A 26,066-nucleotide genomic window follows, 5' to 3' on the forward strand; every position below is an offset into this window, starting at 1 on the left:
AATTGATCAACATATTGATTTATTCTGCCTTACAGAAACCTGGTTACAGCAGGATGAATATGTTAGTTTAAATGAATCAACACCCCCGAGTCACACTAACTGTCAGAATGCTCGTAGCACGGGCTGAGGGGGGGGGATTAGCAGCAATCTTCTTCCACTCCAGCTTATTAATTAATCAAAAACTAAGACAGAGCTTTAATTCATTTGAAAGCTTGACTCTTAGTCTTGTCCATCCAAATTGGAAGTCCCAAAAACCAGTTTTATTTGTTGTTATTTATCGTCCACCTGGTCGTTACTGTGAGTTTCTCTGTGAATTTTCAGACCTTTTGTCTGACTTAGTGCTTAGCTCAGATAAGATAATTATAGTGGGCGATTTTAACATCCACACAGATGCTGAGAATAACAGTCTCAACACTGCATTTAATCTATTGTTAGACTTGATTGGCTTTGCTCAAAATGTAAATGAGTCCACCCACCATTTTAATCATACCTTAGATCTTGTTCTGACTTACGGTATGGAAATTGAAGACGGTATTCCCTGAAAACCCCCTTCTGTCTGATCATTTCTTAATAACATTTACATTTACTCTGATGGACTACCCAGCAGTGGGGAATAAGTTTCATTACAGTAGAAATCTTTCAGAAAGTGCTGTAACTACGTTTAAGCATATGTTTTCGTCTTTATGTTCTCCAATGCCATATACCAACACAGGGCAGAGTAGGTACCTAAACTGTGTGTGTTAGGGAAAGTGACACGGACCCACAACAGGGGGCGCAAATGAACGGTCAATAGATGAGCCAAAAGGTAACAATTTAATGTTGTGAATGTGCACAACGAATATACAGACAATCTCAGAATCTGATTATAGTCAATTCACAAAGGTGACGTGTGGGCAGGCTCGAGGATAGAAGACGTCTGTCCTGAGAAGAGCCGGAACCACACGATTTCCACCGCCACAGAACCCGGTGAATACTGGAGCCGCCAAGTCCCGAATTCCCAGGTGATCACCGTCCCCGACTGTCGGATCTGGTACTGCTGGCGAGGAGCACAAACAGTGAGATGTGGGTGTGTGCACACCCAGTAACAAAAACAGAAGGTGGAAAGTCACTTCCACCTCTAATCACACACATGTGCAGCTCCTGTTAAAGCACTTATCTGGAAGGAGTGACAGGCGAAGACGTCGGCACTCTCATAAACCACCAATCAGCTGACAAGGCTCCACAGGAAAACGGCTGCAAACAGAGCACACGTAAGTCACAGTTCTGACACAGCAGAGAATATTACCTTCACAGGTAGATGATATCTCGACAATCAGGGGGAGATGACGTCCGGTCTTTATGGAGTGAGATGATGTAGAGCAGATGGGTGACAGCTGTCACTCATTATCTCTTGACAGCAGTCCCGGTTGTGTCCGTGGCGGCAGCGCCCTCTCGTGCCTGAAGCCAGCACTTCAGGCAGGGCGCCCTCTGGTGGTGGGCCAGCAGTACCTCCTCTTCTGGCTGCCCACACAACACTGTGAGTGAGATAGATTATCTCGTCAATAGTTTTACATCCTCATTGAGGACAACTTTGGATGCTGTAGCTCCTCTGAAAAAGAAAGCCTTAAATCAGAAGTGCCTGACTCCGTGGTATAACTCACAAACTCGCAGCTTAAAGCAGATAACCCATAAGTTGGAGAGGAAATGGCATCTCACTAATTTAGAAGATCTTCACTTAGCCTGGAAAAAGAGTCTGTTGCTCTATAAAAAAGCCCTCCGTAAAGCTAGGACATCTTACTACTCATCACTAATTGAAGAAAATAAGAACAACCCCAGGTTTCTTTTCAGCACTGTAGCCAGGCTGACAAAGAGACAGAGCTCTATTGAGCCGTATTCCTTTAACTTTAACTAGTAATGACTTCATGACTTTCTTTGCTAATAAAATTTTAACTATTAGAAAAAAATTACTCATAACCATCCCAAAGACATATTGTTATCTTTGGCTGCTTTCAGTGATGCCGGTATTTGGTTAGACTCTTTCTTTCCGATTGTTCTGAGTTATTTTCATTAGTTACTTCCTCCAAACCATCAACATCAGAATCAGAATCAGAATTTATTTATTGTCCCGTAGAGGGAAATTAATGTTGCAGCAGGAGCACACAAAGGACAATGTACACAAAGATAACAATATCAACAGTGAAAATAAGACCCAATTAAAAGTCTAAAATCAAACAAGGAAGGAAACAAAGGAATAAACTTAATAATAATAACTAACTAAGTAACCTTTATCACTAAACTTAGTAATAAAAGTAAAACTTAATAATGATAATAATAAAATAATACAATAAAAACAATACCCATACAATGTCAAATATTCAATCCAGAGTCCATGCCAAAAACAAAAAGTATTGCAAAAATGCAATATGTGGATGTACAAATAAGCAGTAGTAGTGCAAAATAAACAGCATCAAAGGCTAATTGCCATTGAGTAATAAAATTGCACTAGGAATAAACGAGACCTGAAATCTTTTAGTCCTCCTCATAGGAGCCCTAAAACGACGGCCTGAGGGCAGAAGCTCAAACTCTTTTTTCAGTGGATGATTAGAACAATCCAGAACAGCATTAGCCTTTCTCAGGACCTGTCTGTTATAGATGGACATTACCCTGGCCTGCTGACTGCCTGAGATTTTTCCAGCAGTTTTGACAAGACTGCCAAGATGACTCTTATTTAGACAATTCAAATTTCCAAACCAAGCAACAATACAAAAAGTCAAAACTGATTCAATAAAACTTCTATAAAAAGAGTCATCATCTCAGAAGAAACCTGGAAGGTTCTCATCTTCCTCAAAAAGAACAATCTTTGCTGAACCTTTTTGGAGATAACATCAACATGAGGTTCAAAGCAAAGTTTATTATCAAGGACCACACCCAGATATTTATAGCTCTCCACCATCTCAACATTGACATTTTTAAGAACAGTTGGTGATGGAAAACAGGTAGACTTCCTAAAATCAATAATCATATCTTTAGTTTTTGACACATTCAATTCTAGAAAAGACTCCTCACACCAAGAGACAAAGTCATCAACAGCAGGCCCATGGTCCTGCTCATCTCCCTGAAGAAGACTAACAATAACTGTATCATCAGCAAACTTTAAGATGTGTCTGTTACTGACACTGCTGCGGCACTCATTAGTGTACAAAATAAAGAGCAGGGGTGACAAGCAGCAACCCTGAGGAGAGCCAGTAGAAGAGGGGAGCACACGAGAAAGAACACCATTGACTCTCACACACTGTGACCTATGAGTTAAAAAGTCAGTTATCCAACTAATCAGGTGAGGATCAAGTTTAAAATGATGGAAGAGCCTATCAGCAAGCAAAAAGGGTTGGATGGTATTGAATGCTGAGGAAAAGTCTATAAAGAAGAGTCTGGCATGTGTCTTCTGCCCCTCCAAATGCCTAAACAAAAAGTGCAGTAATGTTACCACTGCATCCTCGACACCTCTGCCAGCTCGGTATGCAAACTGCAGCGGGTCAAGCTGTTGTTCAACATGCAACAAAATTTCTGATCTGATAATCTTCTCAAAAGCCTTCATTACTAAAGAAGTCAAAGCTATGGGCCTGAAATCATTAAATACTTTGGGGGAGCCACTCTTTGCTATTGGAACAATAACCGAATGTTTCCAAAGCTTAGGTACTTTGTGCAGCTCAAGAGACCGTGAAAAAATATAATGGAAAATGCTGCTCAGCTGATCCGCACACGTTTTAATACTTTACCACAGATATTATCAGGTCCAGGGCTCTTAGCCTTAGTTTTCTTAAAAAGATTTGCCACATCATCCACATCAATAGAAAATGCTGGAGACATTGTCAAAGTATCTTTAAAAACACCTGTCCGTGCAATAAAATTCTGATTTTCAAATCGAAGATAAAAACTGTTTAAATCATCTGCTAACTCTTTATCTGAAGTAAAACCATCCAATGAAATTTTGTCATTCCCCTTCCTCAGTAACCCTGTCATTGTTCTCATTCCATTCCAGGCTTTCCTCAAATGTTACTGCTCAGTTCAGCCTCAATTTTATCTTTATACCTTAATTTTGCCTTTTTTATTTCAGACCTCACTTCCTTCTTTAGTTTTCTGTCTGTAAGGTCATCACCCATATCAAAGGCAATTTTCCTTTTGTGAATAAGTCCCCTAATATCCTTAGAGAGCCATGGTTTATTATTAGGAAAAATTTTTACCTCCAAAGAAGGAATCACAGAGTCTCTGCAAAATGAGATATAGCTACACACAACATCGGTGAGTTCATCAATATCTGAGCAGTCCTCCTGGAATAGAGACCAGTCTGTGCAATCGAAACATCCTTGTAGGGCAAGTGAACTGTCATTGCTCCAGACTTTGACTTGCTTTTTGCAAGTCTTTTCCCTCCTTTATACGTGGGAAGGAGGTGAACAGTGTTATGATCTGAAGAGCCCAGTGCAGGTCCTGCCTCAGATTTGTACGCCCCTTTAATAGATCCGTGTCATCTATGTCTATTAGACCCCAATCCTACCAGATTGCTCAAGGAAGCCCTACCATTAATTAATGCTTCGATCTTAAATATGATCAATCTATCTTTATTAGTTGGCTATGTACCACAGGCTTTTAAGGTGGCAGTAATTAAACCATTACTTAAAAAGCCATCACTTGACCCAGCTATCTTAGCTAATTATAGGCCAATCTCCAACCTTCCTTTCTCTCAAAAATTCTTGAAAGGGTAGTTGTAAAACAGCTAACTGATCATCTGCAGAGGAATGGTCTATTTGAAGAGTTTCAGTCAGGTTTTAGAATTCATCGTAGTACAGAAACAGCATTAGTGAAGGTTACAAATGATCTTCATATGGCCTCAGACAGTGGACTCATCTCTGTGCTTGTTCTGTTAGACCTCAGTGCTGCTTTTGATACTGTTGACCATAAAATTTTATTACAGAGATTAGAGCATGCCATAGGTATTAAAGGCACTGCGCTGGTTTGAATTGTATTTATCTAATAGATTACAATTTGTTCATGTAAATGGGGAATCTTCTTCACAGACTAAGGTTAATTATGGAGTTCCACAAGGTTCTGTGCTAGGACCAATTTTATTCACTTTATACATGCTTCCCTTAGGCAGTATTATTAGACAGCATTGCTTAAATTTTCATTGTTACACAGATGATCCCCAGCTTTATCTATCCAGGAAGCCAGAGGACACACACCAATTAGCTAAACTGCAGGATTGTCTTACAGACATAAAGACATGGATGACCTCTAATTTCCTGCTTTTAAACTCAGATAAAACTGAAGTTATTGTACTTGGCTCCACAAATCTTAGAAACATGGTGTCTAACCAGATCCTTACTCTGGATGGCATTACCCTGACCTCTAGTAATTGTTATGTGTCGGACGCAGCCCAGAGAACCGACCAGCGCTTGAAGGACCCAGTATAAAATAAGCAGAGCACGGTACAAAGGATAACAGAGTTTAATGAACATAACAGTGCTGTGAAAAATATAAACGTGCACGGTCTGGCGTGGTGGATTGCGGTGCGCTCCCAGCAGCGCTAACAGTCCGGAGCCAGAACTGGTTCGGACCCAAGGACCCCGCCGACACCCCCCAGGTGGCCGCGACAAACCGAGTCTGTGAAAGAAGGAATCATTATGTGAGTCCACACTCAACACACAGAGAGAACGCTCAAAGGTGTACAAACAGCAAACACTTCCTGGCTTAATTACTTAATCAGCTTCCCACCCTGCAGGCATAGAACATCCAGTTCACAAACTCACTGCAGCGGAAGCTGATTTAAACGACCAACATACAGCTCAATATAATAAGGTGTGAGGGACACCACATTTACTGACTGTATAAATGTTAGTCACAAAATCTAACGTACCTCAGGAAGTGTGCTGACGAGCGTGAGACCTCACCCCCTCCTCTTCACAGACCATGCATCAAACCTGGACGTTCTCTGCATCCACTGATGATGAGATGGCTCCCGAGACGACGATCTCACCCGTCTGGTCACAAGGTCGAGTCTCTGGAAAATACACACTGTGTACTCCAGTCTTAAATGCCACCATGTTCCAATCCATGTAGATGCACCACAGCTGTGAGTCCTGACGAGCCGCAGGTGATCAGGGTGAGGTCCTGATAACTCAGCTACACAGCCACTCAGTCCCAAATGCAAGCCACCCTGGAAGGAAAACAAAACACAGAAACAAAAAGGCAGCCAGGCCCCCCAGCCATACAACAGTAATACTGTGAGAAATCTTGGAGTCATTTTGATCAGGATATGTCATTCAATGCGCATATTAAACAAATATGTAGGACTGCTTCTTTGCATTTGCGCAATATGTCTAAAATTAGAAAGGTCTTGTCTCAGAGTGATGCTGAAAACTAATTCATGCATTTATTTCCTCTAGGCTGGACTATTGTAATTCATTATTATCAGGTTGTCCTAAAAGTTCCCTGAAAAGCCTTCAGTTATTCAAAATGCTGCAGCTAGAGTACTGACAGGGACTGGAAGGAGACAGCATATCTCACCCATATTGGCCTCTCTTCATTGGCTTCCTGTTAATTCTAGAATAGAATTTAAAATTCTTCTTCTTACTTATAAGGTTTTGAATAATCAGGTCCCATCTTATCTTAGGGACCTCATAGTACCATATCACCCCAATAGAGCGCTTCGCTCTCAGACTGCAGGCTTACTTGTAGTTCCTAGGGTTTGTAAGAGTAGAATGGGAGCCAGAGCCTTCAGCTTTCAGGCTCCTCTCCTCTGGAACCAGCTCCCAATTCGGATCAGGGAGACAGACACCCTCTCTACTTTTAAGATTAGGCTTAAAACTTTCCTTTTTGCTAAAGCTTATAGTTAGGGCTGGATCAGGTGACCCTGAACCATCCTTTAGTTATGCTGCTATAGACTTAGACTGCTGGGGGTTCCCATGATGCACTGAGTGTTTTCTTTCTCTTTTTGCTCTGTATGCACCACTCTGCATTTAATCATTAGTGATTGATCTCTGCTCCCCTCCACAGCATGTCTTTTTCCTGGTTCTCTCCCTCAGCCCCAACCAGTCCCCAGCAGAAGACTGCCCCTCCCTGAGCCTGGTTCTGCTGGAGGTTTCTTCCTGTTAAAAGGGAGTTTTTCCTTCCCACTGTCGCCAAGTGCTTGCTCACAGGGGGTCGTTTTGACCGTTGGGGTTTTTTTCCGTAATTATTGTATGGCTTTGCCTTACAATATAAAGCGCCTTGGGGCAACTGTTTGTTGTGATTTGGCGCTATATAAATAAAATTGATTTGATTTGATTTGATGGGTCAAAAGTCAAGCAATCCCCCCCCCCCCAAAAAATTGCCATAATATCTGTACCACCAGTGGGCTACAGCTATAATCAAACACTCGTATTGATCAGTAAAATAGATGTGATCAATAGCTATAAGTGACTTATGAATTCACAAAGAAGTCATAATATGAAGTCACAAAAAAAAAAAATTTTGATAAGGTGAGGTCCCTCAAAGCTCACTGCATGTATTTCTGACAATAAGTATTCAGAATATAAACATGTCAGTGAGCAGAGTACCCAGAAAGGTAATGAAACCCAAAAATGCAATGAAAGGTATCAGCCCTCTGATACCTTTCATTGCATTCTGGTGTTGATCCAGATCAAGGGGCAGATCTTGCCTTTCATTGTGGAACATTGATCCTGATTTCCTTGATCTGTTGCAGGCCGCCCTGCAATGGTCTGGCCTCCTGTCCAGAAAATGAAAGAATGATTAGCTCAGTGATCAGCATTCACCCCTTCATCATGATTCCAGTGTTCAATCTAAGTTCAGTCTAATGTATAAACTAGTGTGTTGCCCGTGGGGATCCACACGCTCTAGTTTGAGTAGAAAATAGGTGACATTTTTGAAGGGTGGTAATAAATTATGCAGTTTCTGTAATAATTTAAACTGAAAGTGCATGAAATTAAAATGAGAATTTTTTTTGTGAATAATTATTTGGCACATTTAGTTGATGTTATGCCAACTGCCAAGGTTGAGATATTTCCTTTATTCAGAGGTTGCCTTGTATTTTTGTTTATTATTTATTTTTCTGCACTGTGTGGGCATCGGACTGTAAATAACTTAAATTTACGTGGTGATGTAATTGAGTTATTTCTTTTAATATTGGGGGGGGGGGTAGAAGTTTACAAGTGTTTACTACTTTAGTTATCATACTTTTCTTGTGCATTGTTTTTACTTTTTTACATATATATATATATATATATATATATATATATATATATATATATATATATATATATGTATGTATGTATGTATGTATGTAGTATGTAGTATACCCCCCCCCCCCCCCCCCCCAGACATCTAGTTTTAAGATGGTTGACCTGAAGGATCGTGGAGTCTACAAGCCCCTGATGATTGGTGTCATGCTGATGGTGTTTCAGCAGCTGAGTGGGATCAATGCCATCATGTTCTATGCCAAAACCATATTTGAACAGGCACATTTTAAGGTAGGAGCCTTGACAGTCTCAGTCAAACTTAAAAATATATATTTTCCTAAAAATATATTGCCATGATTCTGTGTTATTCTTCATGAGAAATGAACCATGCTTTATCAGTGTATATACTAAAAATATTTATATTTTTATTGTTGGAAATTCATATTTTTTCTAGTGGGGACTTAAAAATATTCAATATGTTATAGATTCAGTATTCAACTCAAATCATGTAATTTGGACAATTAACTTATCTCTCTTACAAAACCTTATTTGTAGTTTGTGGAGCAACACCACATTTAGGAGGTGTATCCCTATTCTTGAATGACGTTCCTCCAAACAAATGAAATTGTCTGTTAGTCTCTGTCCATTTGGAAACAAAAATGGCAATTTTGTCATCTGACATGCCAGTTTACACCTCTGACCCCATAATATATCTCCACAACCTATGACTAACGAGGAGTACAGGTGTGTAAGATTTTAGGGTTAGCTAACGAGTGAGCTTAGGTGACAGCTACTGTAAATGTCTTTGGAACAAGGTTTCTTCAGAAGATCCTTGGATACTGGAATGACTTTGTGTCAAACAGTAAAGCCCGTCTTCCACTGCAGGCTTTTCACCTGATTGCCTTCTTGATTCCAAAAATAGGGAATCGGGGCCCAGTTTGTGACAAAAGCAGTATAAGGTTGTGTGTCATATTATTATACAGCAGGGTTGTGCAGACTATAAATGATTTTGAGTGCAGCCAATGACATGAGAGCTTCTGGGCATGCACAAAATGGTACCGTGTACAGTGTATCTGCTAGTGCCCGTGGTTATAACAAGCTTAAAATGTATGTTGACATCTAAAAAGTGTCTTCTGCTGAAGAGTGCAGCATGCTTTTGATAAGATTATGGATGTATTTGTGTTTCAAGAAGTACTGATGGCCAGTACACAACAGTGGAGTGAGACAGGAGGACAGGTAATGTGGTGGTCCAGCTTCTTATAATGCTGCTCCACACCGTGCTCCAGTTGCACCCCATTCGCACTCTTATTGTTCACATGCCCTGACTTTTGCAAAATATTTCCCCATATCTGCACAAATTACATCTGGATATTTACTGTATCACGATGTGTCCCCACATCACAGACATATATATTTATTCATTTTTCCCGATAGTTCAGAATGACCTACACTACTTGTACCACCTATTGCACACCACTTCAGGCCCCAATTGGGTTTTTGCACCACAATTGTAGCCAATTGGGTGTCAAAAATCTGCTATGGAAATAAAGATAAGCAGGACTGCTTGCATTGTGAGGGAATGTTATCTGACATTTTGGCCATGTAGCGCATTTCTTTAGGCATGGTCAAGTGTTGGTACTGCACATTGCTGCAACCACCCAGGCACACAACTGGTCCACATCCATCTCTCAAAAGAAACCATGTGTCCTTCACAGCCAGGTCTAGCATGGATGTCCCCGTAGCCTTCTCCAGCCACTGGGATCCTCAATGCTGAGGTATCCGTGTACTGGATCAGACCCAGAGAAATGCACCACATGGACAAAACGTTGTAGCCGACATTCCCTCACAAAGCAGTGATATCCTCATCTTAATCTCACTAAGTAACACTTTGTTTCACACATCGTGCAAAGAGGCCTAGTACCAAAAATATCTCATCACCAGCATTTCCTTAGCATTTCTTGAAACCAAAATAAATTGTAGCTTGTGCACAAGTCTTTTGGGGAGGAGAGAAGGTTCCTGTTTTACATTTGTTCTGCTCCACAAAAAGAAGAGTTCAAATCAGTCATTGAAAGCCAAATATTGGCATGACATTCATGTCGGTGTTGAGTTAACATCAACCTCTGAGGACAAATGTTTATGCAGTGTGATTGTGTGTGGATACCTATAATTAATCATAATATAATGTTGGGCATGTTTGCATTCTGTTGTTTTTCAGGAAAGTGACCTAGCCTCTGTGATCGTGGGTCTGATCCAGGTCATCTTTACAGGAATAGCAGCAGTGATTATGGACAAGGCTGGGAGGAAAATCCTTCTAATCGTCTCAGGTATTTAAATTTTTCAAACACACACACACCATTTGCCCATCGTAGGGCCCAGGGCCAAGCATTAGCCCACCCCCTTTTTTAAAAAAATGTTGATTAAATGCCCACCTTAAGTTAAATTACATTGAATACATTTAATGAATGAGAAAAGGACAAAAAATAGACACATTATGGTATATAATTGGGAATTTTATTTATTATATAAAATAAATTCTGAATTATTTTGAATAGTACTTGTTTATACTGCATGTTTGAATGTCTCTTAAAATGTCAGTAATAGTTTGGGATATGTTTTTCTTTTTCAAACCAAGGTGTTGCCATGACAGTCAGTACCACAGCATTTGGGGTTTACTTTTACCTCATATCCAAAACTCACAATGTCACATTGAGCCACATGGTACAGAACGTCCAGCTCCATGAGAGTCAGGCAGCCCACACTGATCTGAGCTGGCTGGCCCTGACCAGCATGGCGGTCTTCATCGCAGGTGAGATGTGGACTCTGAGGTCATTTTTAGTGTCCCAACATGATGGATGAAGTAAATATTTGGGAGTGACTGGGAGTTATCCACTTCTAATTAATGTAGGGTAACAGATGGTACCTCCTCTGATTTTGTGTGTGTGCTAAAAGGTATTTCAGTTGTAGGATTTTATTATGAAACTGAAAAGGCAGGTGGTGACATTATGGGTTTCAATGACATTAGTAAGACTTGAGTGCTTAGGATTTTCCCCAAATCAGGAAAAGTAGGGACTGTATGGAAAATGCAAATTTAAAAAAAGTGATTCTTACATTTACTTTGGTTTCTGTTTCATTGCTGATGGTTTGAACCTTTCTGTGGTCAATTTCAGATCCTTTTAATATACATCATTCCTGCATTTGAGGCCTGCAACACATTCCTGAAAAATTTGGAATGCTAAAATATTTACTACTTCATAATGTCAACATTTTTTTCTGACAGCACTTAAAAGGATTACCTTTGAGAATACCAAGGGTAATGCATTTCAGGTGTTATTTTGTCCCATTCTTACTGCAAACACGCCTTAAGGTGTGTGACAGTACGGTGTTGTCAATGTTGCATTTCTGCATTTCAAAATACTCCACACATTCAGGACTGGGGGCAGGCCAACACAGTAATGGTGTCTTGTTGAAAGAAATGCATGACATGAATCAAAATGCAAGAATGTTGCTAGAAAGAATGTCATCTTGAAGGTAGCATATGCTGCGCTAAAAATCTCAATGTACTTTTCTGCATTAATGCTGCCATCACAGAAGTGTAAATTACCTTTGCCTAGGCTACTGACACAACCCCATAGCATGATAGGCCCTGCCTTTTGAATTTGTTGCTGATAACAGTCTGGATGGTTCTCTTTCTCCTTGGTCTGGAACACACAGTGTCCAGTCTCTAATATGGATTACTCTGACCACAATACATGTTTCCACTGTGGAACTGTCCAAACCAGATGCCTCCAAGCTCAGAGAAGTCAACACCGCTTCTAGACCAGATTAACATTAGGCTTCTTTTTTGCACAATAAAGATTTAAGTGGTGTTTGTGAATATAAGTCCGTATTGTAGTGCTTGACAAAGGTTTCCCAGTCACCCTTTCCCATGTGGTTATATCAGCTATTGATGAATGACCGTTCTTGATGCAGTGCTGTCTAAGGGAGTGGAGGTCATGGGTGTTTAGCTTACGCTTCCACCCTTACCCTCTACACACTGAAATTCTTCCAGATTCCTTGAATTGTTTAATGATATTATGCAGAGTAGAGGAAGAAATATGCAAATCCCTTTGACTCTTTCTTTGGGGAATATTGACTTTTTAAACATTTCATTTCTCATACATTTGTTGGAAAACTGGAGAACCTCTGTCCATCTTTGTTCCTCGAAGACTCATCTTTTGTGGATACTATTTTGTACCAAATCATGAATATAATCACCTGTTGATCACATGTTTGAAGTAACATCATTTTTATTTTGCACTAAACTTCCTCTTGCCCACATTTTTATCCCCCGCTGGCTGAAGGCCCAAAGCGGCATTATGTTGTGGGAATGTCTGCCTGTCTGTCTGTCCCAAAATGGGTATAAGCATTCTGAAATAATCCCCTCATGTTTTAGAAGGAATTTCATGAAACTTGGTACAAGTCCTTGTAATAGCTTGGTAATATGCATATTGTAATCTTGTACTACTAGACACATTTTGGCAGAGTTATGGCCCTTGATTAACAAACCCAGACTCTGTCAGTTTCATGACTTGTGTCTGCATTCTGAAATCACATACCTTGAAATGTTGTCAGAATGTAGCAAGCACTTGTACCAAAGCAGCATTTGGCAGCATTTGGCAGCAGGGGGTATTGTGCTCTCAGAACGCTCTGTTGGAATGTGTTGCAGGAATGGATTATATCCATCCATCCATCCATTTTCTTCCGCTTTATCCAGAGTCGGGTCGCGGGGCAGCAGCTCAAGCAAAGCCGCCCAGACCTCCCGATCCACACACACCTCCCCCAGCTCCTCCGGGGAAACCCCGAGGCGTTCTCAAGCCAGCCAAGAGACGTAGTCCCTCCAGCGTGTCCTGGGTCTTCCCCGGGGCCTCTTCCCGATGGGACATGCCAGGAACACCTCTCCAGCGAGGCGTCCAGGGGCATCCGGAAAAGATGCCCGAGCCACCTCAGTTGGCTCCTTTTGACGTGGAGGAGCAGCGGCTCCACTCCGAGCTCCTCCCGAGTTCCGAGGAGGCCGAGATGGATTATATCAACAAATGAAAACTTGACTATGCAAAACATGAAATATCTTGGGTTCATGCTGTTTGCAACAAATTAAAGTCCATGTAAGGATTACTGAGTTGGTGGGTGTATTTGCATTTTCCCTACGTTCCAACTTTTTCTGATTTTTAAGCTGTAAAAACAGGATTCTACATTTTATTCACTGTTTGTGAAATATTCTGAACATTATGCAACAATCCATAAAATGTGTTATGTATGCAGTCAAGTACATGAGTATTTGGACAGTGACACACTTGTTATGCTTTTGCTTCTGTGCGTCACTGACCAAAAGCTCTTTGGTTTGATTCAACTCTTGAAGGTACCCTTAAGCAATGTACCCTGTTCCCAAGTTGCTCCCAGTGTGAGTGCCTTGCATGGCACCATGCTGACGTGTGTGTATGTGGTGTGTGGGGGGCAGCATCATTGTAAAGTGCTTTGAAACTCTATCTTTCCAAATAATTGAATAGGTTTTGCCCTTTATTTACATAAGTTGTTCATAAGATAGTGGTAAAATGTGCACATTTGTAACAAGGTACAGCAACTGTGTCGCATTCAACTTTGTTTCTGTGTTCAGGGTTTGCTTTGGGTTGGGGTCCAATCCCATGGCTGATCATGTCTGAGATATTCCCCTTAAAAGCGAGGGGCTTTGCCAGCGCCTGTGTTGTCCTTACTAATTGGGGCATGGCATTTGTCATCACAAAAACCTTCCAAAGCATGATGGTGAGTGCAGCAGCATGTTTTTCTTGAGGGTTCCAGTTGGAAGGCTCAAATAGTCTGAGGCAACTATTTTATACTCAACAAAAATATAAACGCAACACTTTTGGTTTTGCTCCCATTTTGTATGAGACGAACTCAAAGATCTAAAACTTTTTCCACATACACAAAATATCACCATTTCCCTCAAATATTGTTCACAAACCAGTCGAAATCTGTGATAGTGAGCACTTCTCCTTCGCTGAGATAATCCATCCCACCTCACAGGTGTGCCATATCAAGATGCTGATTAGACACCATGATTAGTGCACAGGTGTGCCTTAGACTGCCCACAATAAAAGGCCACTCTGAAAGGTGCAGTTTTGTTTTATTGGGGGGGGGGGATACCAGTCAGTATCTGGTGTGACCACCATTTGCCTCATGCAGTGCAACACATCTCCTTCGCATCATCCGTGAAGAGAACACCTCTCCAACGTGCCAAACGCCAGCGAATGTGAGCATTTCCCCACTCAAGTCGGTTACGACGACGAACTGGAGTCAGGTCGAGACCCCAATGAGGATGACGAGCATGCAGATGAGCTTCCCTGAGACGGTTTCTGACAGTTTGTGCAGAAATTCTTTGGTTATGCAAACCGATTGTTTCAGCAGCTGTCCGAGTGGCTGGTCTCAGACGATCTTGGAGGTGAACATGCTGGATGGAGGTCCTGGGCTGGTGTGGTTACATGTGGTCTGTGGTGTGAGGCTGGTTGGATGTACTGCCAAATTCTCTGAAACGCCTTTGGAGACGGCTTATGGTAGAGAAATGAACATTCAATACACGAGCAACAGATCTGGTTGACATTCCTGCTGTCAGCATGCCAATTGCACGCTCCCTCAAATCTTGCGACATCTGTGGCATTGTGCTGTGTGATAAAACTGTACCTTTCAGAGTGGCCTTTTATTGTGGGCAGTCTAAGGCACACCTGTGCACTAATCATGGTGTCTAATCAGTATCTTGATATGGCACACCTGTGAGGTGGGATGGATTATCTCAGCAAAGGAGAAGTGCCCACTATCACAGATTTCGAGTGGTTTGTGAACAATATTTGAGGGAAATGGTGATATTGTGTATGTGGAAAAAGTTTTAGATCTTTGAGTTCATCTCATACAAAATGGGAGCAAAACCAAAAGTGTTGCATTTATATTTTTGTTGAGTGTTTTTATGATGTCTCTTGAAAAAAAAGCTTGTCTGCGGAAATCAAATTCAAGATGTAATTTTGTTGAAATCATGTCCTTGTGATGTATCGCATCAACTTAATGTTAGATTATTTTCCAGCAGTCATGCAATAATTATTTCATTACTCTTGCTGCAAAAGAGGAAGAGGCTGTCTGTGGTGGTATTTTCACAATGCAAAGGTTCAAGAAAACTTTATGGATAAACTTTGCATACAGTCACCCCATAACACTGGTCAAGGTCAGAGGTCATCATTTATTCTCCACAGTGACTTCTTTGAATGCAAAGAATTTTCAGTTTCAATTTTCAATTTATTTTCATTTATATAGCACCAAATCACAACAGAGTTGCCTCAAAGCGCTTCACACGTAAGGTCTAACCTTACCAACCCCCAGAGCAACAGTGGTAGGGAAAAACTCCCTCTGAGGAAGAAACCTCAAGCAGACCAGACTCAAAGGGGTGACCCTCTGTTTGGGCCATGCTACAAACATAAATTACAGAACAATTCACGGACGAATATGCAAGAAATGCAATTGGCGCACAGGACAGGAGGATCGCCAACACGAACACAACTCCCATCTCGGATGGAGCTGCACCTTAAACAGAGAAAAAACAGAATCAGGCATCAGAAAGACAAGAAATGCTGTATAATTTGTCAGCATTAAACAATAAGAAAAACAGAGAAATACTAAGGTGATCGACGGCCACTACCAAACTTCACTAAAAGACCCAGAATTTAGGTAAAGTTGAGGCCGCGGCCCACTCCAATTACTAATAAAATGAATTAAGAGTAAAACGCATAAAACAAAACTGTACCATTATGCTAGCCATATGAAAGGGAAAATAAGTGCGTCTTAAGTCTGGACTTGAAAGTCTCCACAGAATCTGACTGTTTTATTGACGCAGGGAGATCAGTCCACAGAACAGGGGCACGATAAGAGAAAGCTCTGTGACCCGCAGACTTCTTATTCACCTTAGGGACACAAAGTAGTCCTGCACCCTGAGAACGTAAAGCCTGGGCCAGTACGTAAGGTTTAATTAGGTCAGCTAGGTAGGAGGGTGCCAGTCCATGAATAATTTTATAGGTTAGTAGCAGAACCTTAAAATTTGATCTCACTGGGACAGGAAGCCAGTGAAGAGATGCCAAAATGGATGTAATGTGGTCAAACTTTCTGCTTCGTGTCAAAAGTCTGGCTGCAGCATTTTGAACCAATTGGAGACCCCTAATGCTAGACTGCCGTAAACCAGAAAATAGAACATTGCAGTAGTCCAATCTAGAAGAGATAAATGCATGGATCGGGTCTCAGCATCAGCCATAGACAGGATGGGACGAATCTTCGCTATATTTCGCAGGTGGAAGAAGCAGTCCTAGCAATATTTCTAATGTGGAGGGCAAAGGACAACAAAGGATCAAAAATTACCCCAAGGTTCCTCACTTTGTCAGTGTGATGTATGACACACGAGCCAAGGCTGTGCGTTAACTGGTCAAATTGATGCCGATGTCTCACTGGACCAAGAACCATCATTTCAGTCTTATCAGAGTTTAAAAGTAGGAAGTTTCTAGACATCCAACTTCTCACAAAGAATAATTTCACCCACAGCTGATGGATAAACTGTGGCTTGTCCTCACAATGCATGTCATGTTAAGGTCATAGGTCTAAGGTCAAGGTTAATTCAGAGGCCATCATCTAAAATACATTAATGACCCCATCTCAGGGACTGCATGAGACCTTGAAGCATAATTTTGTGCATAGGCTTCTTTCGTGCTGTGGCAGAGAATAAATAATAATCAGATATTAGTGCTTGTATCTGGACTTTTCTGATGTTTCAGTCCCACTTCAGATTCTGTGGGTCCTGTGGTGCCTAAATGACCAAGCCAGTCTCACTGAATTGGTTTATCAGATTTAGTTTTCAAGGGTTTTCATTGTCTGAGTAAGATGACCATGTTGCTCTTTTGACGATTGTCTGCTGTGACCTCTGACAGGACCTCCTAACCACAGCTGGGACCTTCTGGATGTTTGGTACCATGTGCACCCTCAGCGTCATCTTCACCATGGCCTTCATTCCAGAGACAAAGGGCAAGACACTTGAGCAAATCGAAGCCAATTTCAGGGGAACACCAGCCTCCTGAAGCACTGGCCTGCCAAAATGAAAGTTACACATGTAATAACTAATAAATCTGTTGAATCACACCTCACATTAGGGAACATTCAACCACCTTTATTATATTTTGTGAATGACATGGGGAATGGCTAGTTGACTGGTCAATGACTGTTATACAGTTGTATGCAAAGGTTTGGGTACCCCTGATAATTTTCATGATTTTCTTTTATAAATCATTGGTTGTCTAGATCAGAAATTTTAGTTAAATATATCACATAGCAGACAAACACTGATATTTGAGAAGTGAAATGAAGTTTCTAGTATTTACAGAAAGTGTGCAATAATTATTTAAACAAAATGAGGCAGGTGCATAAATTTGGGTGCCCTTGTCATTTTATTGATTTGAAAATATTTAGCACTAATTATTGGAACACAAAATTGGTTTGGTAAGCTCATTGACCCTTGACCTCCTTACACAGGTGAATCCAATCATGAGAAAGGGTACATAAAGTGGCCATTTGCAAATGTTTCCCCTCTTTGCATCTCTTCTAATGAGTGGCAACATGGGTGCCTCTAAACAACTCTTAAATGACCTGAAAACAAAGATTGTTCAACATCATGTTTTTAAGGGAAGGATACAAAAAGCTATCTCAGAGATTCAGCTGTCAGTTTTCACTGTGAGGAACATTTTGAGGAAATGGAAGACTGCAGGCACAGTACTAGTTAAGGCCCAAAGTGGCAGGCCAAGAAAAATCTCAGATAAGCTGAAGTGAAGGATGGTCAGAACAGTCATAGTCAACTTACAGACCTGCTCCAAAGACCTACAACACGGTCTTGCTGCAAATAGTGTCTCTGTGCATCGTTCAACTATACAGCGCAATTTGCACAGAGATGCAGTAATGCAGAGGAAGCCTTTTCTGCATACACGCCACAAACAATCGCTTGAGGTATGTTAAAGTACATTTGGACAAGCCAGCTTCATTTTGGAATAAGATGCTGTGGACTGGTGAAACTAAAATTGAGTTATTTGGACATAAGGGGCGGAAAAAGAACACAGCATTACAAGAAAAACAGTATTTGGAGGTGGTTCCATCATGCTATGGGGCTGTGTGGCCAGTGCAGGTACTGGGAATCTTGTTAAAGTTGAGGGTCACATGGATTCCAGTCAATATCAGTACATTCTTGAGAACAATGTTCATGAATCAGTGACAAAGTTGAAGTTGCGCCAGGGCTGGATCTTTCAGAAAGATAACGACCTTAAACACTGCTCAAAATCTACGAAGGCAGAGCAACAAGTACAACATTCTGGAATGGCCATCTCAGTCCCCAGACCTGAATATTATTGAAAATCTGTGGTGTGATTTTAATCGGGTTGTCCATGCTCAGAAGCCAATAAACCTGAGATGTTTTGTAAAGAATGGTCCAAAATACCTTCAACCAGAATCCAGACTCTCACTGGAAGCTATAGGAAGCATTTAGAGGGTGTTATTTTTGCAAAAGGAGGATCTACTAAATATCAAGGTTTTTTTTTTTCTGTTGGGGTGCCAAATTTATGCACCTGCCTAATTTTGTTTAAAGAATTATTGCACACTTTCTGTAAATCCTATGCACTTTAGTTCACTTCTCAAATACCACTGTGTTTGTCTGCTATATGATATATTTAACTTAAATTGCTGGTCCAAACAACGAATGATTTATAAAAGAAAATCATGAAAATCATCAGGGGCGCCCAAACTTTTACACACACCTGTATCAGGTTTGACTCTTGCATCTGTACCTTTGTACTTTGGTCATTGGTAGCAAGGAAATGGAAATAGGTGGAAAGAGGCATTTTTTACCCCCTTAATTCAGATTTGAACCTGTTCCCCAGACACTAACCAAACACCAGAATATGGAATTAATCATTTGTAATTTCTACATTATCTTTAATCATTTGTGATCAGCTAACGTTCCCTAATACCGATCAAGTCATGCATGAAATAACTGATTATTTGTAACAACAACTGATCCCGTTTCATTTTCCGGCAGCAAAGACCTCATTCAAGTTTAGGTCAAGCTTGAGACCTGTACCAAAAGGGGATAACGTTCCGTTTTACAATTTAAATGTACTGAGCAAGTACAAGGCTGAAGAGCATCTGATGATTTATTCTTTGAGTTACATGATGGTACATTTAACCACCAAAGTACCTGTGCAGCTACCTCCAGTAACACTACACTGTCCCCTGGGGCCAATAGTGTCTTTTATATATATATATAAAATCAGCTTTGTTCTAGTTTATATGAATCAGCAGTTCCTCCTCTGTGCAGGGTCTGATTTATTCTCAGGTATTGTACAGTTTTCTGGTCACTAGGTTTTAACGTGGAATAAATGACTGCAGAAATGTACCTGTATGTTTGCATAACAGTTCTGTGAAAAACTGAGGTTTTGTATTCTTTCCTGTCAGAGATCAGTGATGAGTGATAAGTGAATATTCATGAAGTGCATCATGTGAACAGTGTGAGTTCAAGTAATTTTCACATTTGAATGCTGGTTTGTTTTTTGTGGAGAAAAAAGGGGTAACATTTTTGTAGACATCAACATAAAGAAAACTTCTGTAGTGTAGTTCTGTGCACTCTGGTCAAAAATCAATCAATCAAAACTTTATTGTAGTGGTACCTGAAATTGCTCCCTTGTTCACTTAGGCACTGCCACATAATCTTCGGGTAAATTGAAACTTTCTGTACTCTTCAAGTTCATATGTGAAACACTGTATCGTGAGAAATACTTTGAATGCTTTTTTTGTTAAATTTGAATAAATCATAAATGAGGCAAAGGATTCTACATCTTATGCTTAGACTTACTGCGCTGAAGTCTGGGCCAGTGACTATAAAACTACAGTACAGCCATTATTCATCCTTCAAAAAAGAGCATTAAGAATAATTCACAATGCAGGGTATCGGGATCATACTAACCCATTGTTTATTAAATCGAAGATATTAAAACTCTGACATGATTTTAAGACTGTTCCATTGATGTATAAATTGAAAAATAAGCAATTACCATTTAGAATTCAAGAATATTTACGGAAAGAGAAGGAATATATAATTTAAGGGGTTTGTATCATTTTAAAATTGCTGGAGCTACGATGACCAGGAAATGCTTCTGTCTCTATTATTTGTGGTCCAAAAAAATGGAATAAGCTACCTGAGAAACTCAAACGATGTCCAAATATCAACTGTTTTAAATATTTATACAAAGACATGGTGTTCTCCGGATATGCATCTGATGAAAAGGTTGAGTTTGTGTTGTATGTAGAATCTGCTTCATTTGAATTCTATTGAATATGTACTCTAGTAACTAGTACGAAACAGGAGCGGTTTGTGAAATATTGACTTACCTAAGCTGTAGTTATGAGCTACTACTGCTCAGGCTTTGTTGGAAATGAACGTGCATAAACTGGCACATAGCTTGGGTTGATTTGACTGTACGGGTGGGTGTAGGCGTTGATAAGCATTGCTTCTGCCTACACCTTTTGGGCACCTTTGTACAGTGTTTTCTAGTTCTTTTCTTTCCTGTAACTTTTTTTGATTTTGTGGTCTGTAAATGAGTGGGGTTTTTTATTTGTTTGTTGTGCCTAACAAATTCAATTCAATTCTTTGGACATTGGCTTAAAACCTTGGAAGATGAACAGTGTAACACATCGGGAGAGATTTTAGACCTTAATAATGTCTGCTATGTTCTATGCAAAATATTCAAAGTGATTCGGAGAGCACTGCTCTCCGTAGCCATTAAACCATTATGTGTGTGTGTGTGTGTGTGTATAAAATATAATATACATCTGGTAGTGAAAGCCACCTTTCTGAGATCTGCCAGATTTAGCAGGATTTGAAACCTCAATAGGAACAAATTGATTACTGGCTACGGAAAGCAACACTCTTGAGTCTCACTTAAAACTATTTGCAGCCCATACCAAATTATTACATTTTTTTTTAGTCTTTATGACATCACATAAAACTAGCCTTTTAAAAAAAAATGTAAAAATGATTGTGCTATTTAATTTCAAAGTGAAAACCAATCTCTTCAACATGACCCAAATTATAGAACAAAAATTGACATGGTATCTCATAAGATGATGTTCTGTTAATTATACAGTCCATTATGTTTATATTTTTATTTAAATCACCTTTATTTGGGTTTTAAGATTGAAGTGCACATTTCTTTTGTAATGTTCAAAGGAGGTTGAATTTAGTTTATTGGATGTCATAAAAATACAATTTTATAACTACACGTGGAAGTAAAATGGGAGCCAGATTTGATTAAATTGTTGGGGAAAAATAAGTGATGGCTGGGGGCAACAGGCAATTATGTTTTGTTGAGACAAATGGAAAAAAAATTCTAGGGTTAGTTCTCCTCTTTAAAATGACATGCCTTCAGAAATGTTCAAGATAAAAGCGGCACCGCTACACACAGTTTTATAGCAAAAATGCCATTATGTTCCGCTGAACAAATTATGAAAGAGCTTGAATTAATTCAATTCTGACAAAGTCTACCACTGTCTAACTACAATGTTTAGAAAGTGCAGAAACATCTTAAAAATGCTGTTGAAGCTTGAATGAGTTATGATTATTTCATGCTCACATAAGTCTTCTTAGAGTTTTGTATAAATAAAGCAAACGTGTCATTGCATTGATGTTAAATGTATGCATCGTGAAGCAACCAGGGTTTTATTTAAAAAAAAAAAAGAAACAAAAAACTAAACTTCAGTTTATGTAGCTTTCATTGTGAAGTAAATGAGCTAAAATTAACAACCTGTGAAACAGAACTTGAGCAGTGAAGGAATAAGCGGCACACCTTGGGTAAAACTAAGTAACAAAGGAAAATGTTTAAATGCTTATTCTTTGATCTTTAGAATTTAATTTTTGTTTGTTTTATCACAGCACATTGCTATACAAATGAAAAGGGGAGTTATATATGTTTGAAGAAGTGATGTCTTTTTCTGGGAAATATAATATGGGATATAATTCCTTTTTCTTGAATGTTTAATGATTGCATCTTTGTAACCATGAATTATGTGACAAAGAAACAAATGCACCATAAATTGTCTAAATAAAATCACTTTGTCTATTATAGGTGCATTAGTCAAACAGCAATATAAGTCAGAGCAGCAAGAAAAGGATTTTGTTGCAGCAGCACATTGGAGAACAGAGAAGGAATAAGATTAACTTATGTATTCAACCAATTTAACCCAGTTTTTTCTATTTAGCTCAGTTTATTAGCTTCATCAAAGAGTTTATATCTTTGTTATTGTTTGGCAGCAGCATATCTCCAAAGGATATGAATAGGTTTCCAAAAGGTAGTCCTTGGTTCAAAGAAAACTTTACCTTGCACGTTGCTGTTGTAATCGTGTGTGCGCGCGCGCGAGAGAGAGAACAAATAGCTTAAAATAATATGGGTAGAATATTTGGGTTGGTATCGCCAGTTGATTAACTTTTTACACAGACGGGTTGGGATTCGTTAAGATTGTAATTCACATCGGCAGTAATGACACCCGGTTACGCCAATCGGAGGTCACTAAAATTAACATTGAATCGGTGTGTAACTTTGCAAAAACAATGTTGGACTCTGTAGTTTTCTCTGGGCCCCTCCCCAATCGGACCGGGAGTGACATGTTTAGCCGCATGTTCTCCTTGAATTGCTGGCTGTCTGAGTGGTGTCCAAAAATGAGGTGGGCTTCATAGATAATTGGCAAAGCTTCTGGGGAAAACCTGGTCTTGTTAGGAGAGACGGCATCCATCCCACTTTGGCTGGAGCAGCTCTCATTTCTAGAAATCTGGCCAATTTTCTTAAATCCTCCAAACCGTGACTATCCAGGGTTGGGACCAGGAAGCAGAGTTGTAGTCTTACACACCTCTCTGCAGCTTCTCTCCCCCTGCCATCCCCTCATTACCCCATCCCCGTAGAGACGGTGCCTGCTCCCAGACTACCAATAACCAGCAAAATCTATTTAAGCAAAATTTCAAAAGAAAAAAATAATATAGCACCTTCAACTGCACCACAGACTAAAACAGTTAAATGCAGTCTATTAAACATTAGGTCTCTCTCTTCTAAGTCCCTGTTAGTAAATGATATAATAATTGATCAACATATTGATTTATTCTGCCTTACAGAAACCTGGTTACAGCAGGATGAATATGTTAGTTTAAATGAATCAACACCCCGAGTCACACTAACTGTCAGAATGCTCGTAGCACGGGCTGAGGGGGGGGGATTAGCAGCAATCTTCTTCCACTCCAGCTTATTAATTAATCAAAACTAAGACAGAGCTTTAATTCATTTGAAAGCTTGACTCTTAGTCTTGTCCATCCAAATTGGAAGTCCCAAAAACCAGTTTTATTTGTTGTTATTTATCGTCCACCTGGTCGTTACTGTGAGTTTCTCTGTGAATTTTCAGACCTTTTGTCTGACTTAGTGCTTAGCTCAGATAAGATAATTATAGTGGGCGATTTTAACATCCACACAGATGCTGAGAATAACAGTCTCAACACTGCATTTAATATTGTTAGACTTGATTGGCTTTGCTCAAAATGTAAATGAGTCCACCCACCATTTTAATCATACCTTAGATCTTGTTCTGACTTACGGTATGGAAATTGAAGACGGTATTCCCTGAAAACCCCCTTCTGTCTGATCATTTCTTAATAACATTTACATTTACTCTGATGGACTACCCAGCAGTGGGGAATAAGTTTCATTACAGTAGAAATCTTTCAGAAAGTGCTGTAACTACGTTTAAGCATATGTTTTCGTCTTTATGTTCTCCAATGCCATATACCAACACAGGGCAGAGTAGGTACCTAAACTGTGTGTGTTAGGGAAAGTGACACGGACCCACAACAGGGGGCGCAAATGAACGGTCAATAGATGAGCCAAAAGGTAACAATTTAATGTTGTGAATGTGCAAACGAATATACAGACAATCTCAGAATCTGATTATAGTCAATTCACAAGGTGACGTGTGGGCAGGCTCGAGGATAGAAGACGTCTGTCCTGAGAAGAGCCGGAACCACACGATTTCCACCGCCACAGAACCCGGTGAATACTGGAGCCGCCAAGTCCCGAATTCCCAGGTGATCACCGTCCCGACTGCGGATCTGGTACTGCTGGCGAGGAGCACAAACAGTGAGATGTGGGTGTGTGCACACCCAGTAACAAAAACAGAAGGTGGAAAGTCACTTCCACCTCTAATCACACACATGTGCAGCTCCTGTTAAAGCACTTATCTGGAGGAGGAGTGACAGGCGAAGACGTCGGCACTCTCATAAACCACCAATCAGCTGACAAGGCTCCACAGGAAAACGGCTGCAAACAGAGCACACGTAAGTCACAGTTCTGACACAGCAGAGAATATTACCTTCACAGGTAGATGATATCTCGACAATCAGGGGGAGATGACGTCCGGTCTTTATGGAGTGAGATGATGTAGAGCAGATGGGTGACAGCTGTCACTCATTATCTCTTGACAGCAGTCCCGGTTGTGTCCGTGGCGGCAGCGCCCTCTCGTGCCTGAAGCCAGCACTTCAGGCAGGGCGCCCTCTGGTGGTGGGCCAGCAGTACCTCCTCTTCTGGCTGCCCACACACACTGTGAGTGAGATAGATTATCTCGTCAATAGTTTTACATCCTCATTGAGGACAACTTTGGATGCTGTAGCTCCTCTGAAAAAGAAAGCCTTAAATCAGAAGTGCCTGACTCCGTGGTATAACTCACAAACTCGCAGCTTAAAGCAGATAACCCATAAGTTGGAGAGGAAATGGCATCTCACTAATTTAGAAGATCTTCACTTAGCCTGGAAAAAGAGTCTGTTGCTCTATAAAAAAGCCCTCCGTAAAGCTAGGACATCTTACTACTCATCACTAATTGAAGAAAATAAGAAACAAACCCCAGGTTTCTTTTCAGCACTGTAGCCAGGCTGACAAAGAGACAGAGCTCTATTGAGCCGTATTCCTTTAACTTTAACTAGTAATGACTTCATGACTTTCTTTGCTAATAAAATTTTAACTATTAGAAAAAATTACTCATAACCATCCCAAAGACATATTGTTATCTTTGGCTGCTTTCAGTGATGCCGGTATTTGGTTAGACTCTTTCTTTCCGATTGTTCTGAGTTATTTTCATTAGTTACTTCCTCCAAACCATCAACATCAGAATCAGAATCAGAATTTATTTATTGTCCGTAGAGGGAAATTAATGTTGCAGCAGGAGCACACAAAGGACAATGTACACAAAGATACAATATCAACAGTGAAAATAAGACCCAATTAAAGTCTAAAATCAAACAAGGAAGGAAACAAAGGAATAAACTTAATAATAATAACTAACTAAGTAACCTTTATCACTAAACTTAGTAATAAAAGTAAAACTTAATAATGATATAATAAAATAATACAATAAAAACAATACCCATACAATGTCAAATATTCAATCCAGAGTCCATGCCAAAAACAAAAGTATTGCAAAAATGCAATATGTGGATGTACAAATAGCAGTAGTAGTGCAAAATAAACAGCATCAAAGGCTAATTGCCATTGAGTAATAAAATTGCACTAGGAATAAACGAGACCTGAAATCTTTTAGTCCTCCTCATAGGAGCCCTAAAACGACGGCCTGAGGGCAGAAGCTCAAACTCTTTTTTCAGTGGATGATTAGAAACAATCCAGAACAGCATTAGCCTTTCTCAGGACCTGTCTGTTATAGATGGACATTACCCTGGCC

General features: G+C 40.1%; 1 protein-coding gene across 1 annotated transcript; it reads left to right on the forward strand.

Moving 5' to 3' along the window:
• Window positions 1-8,354: 8,354 nt before the first annotated feature.
• Window positions 8,355-17,362, forward strand: LOC117511158 (solute carrier family 2, facilitated glucose transporter member 8-like). Its single transcript, XM_034171139.1, has 5 exons — window positions 8,355-8,501; window positions 10,426-10,534; window positions 10,843-11,016; window positions 13,861-14,006; window positions 17,198-17,362. The coding sequence occupies exons 1-5, from the start codon at window positions 8,367-8,369 to the stop codon at window positions 17,342-17,344; spliced, it is 711 nt and encodes a 236-aa protein (XP_034027030.1). The 5' UTR covers window positions 8,355-8,366; the 3' UTR covers window positions 17,345-17,362.
• Window positions 17,363-26,066: the final 8,704 nt, after the last annotated feature.

Source organism: Thalassophryne amazonica, chromosome 5 (genome assembly GCF_902500255.1).
Source record: "Thalassophryne amazonica chromosome 5, fThaAma1.1, whole genome shotgun sequence".
In the NCBI taxonomy this organism is placed as follows: Eukaryota; Metazoa; Chordata; class Actinopteri; order Batrachoidiformes; family Batrachoididae; genus Thalassophryne; species Thalassophryne amazonica.

Excerpts from the sequence above, each read along its gene's own strand:
- LOC117511158 (XM_034171139.1), top strand. The coding sequence starts at position 8,367 with ATGGTTGACCTGAAGGATCGTGGAGTCTACAAGCCCCTGATGATTGGT. Across the intron at positions 10,535-10,842 it reads AATCCTTCTAATCGTCTCAG|GTGTTGCCATGACAGTCAGT; the intron begins GTATTTAAATTT and ends TTTCAAACCAAG. Across the intron at positions 14,007-17,197 it reads AAACCTTCCAAAGCATGATG|GACCTCCTAACCACAGCTGG; the intron begins GTGAGTGCAGCA and ends GACCTCTGACAG.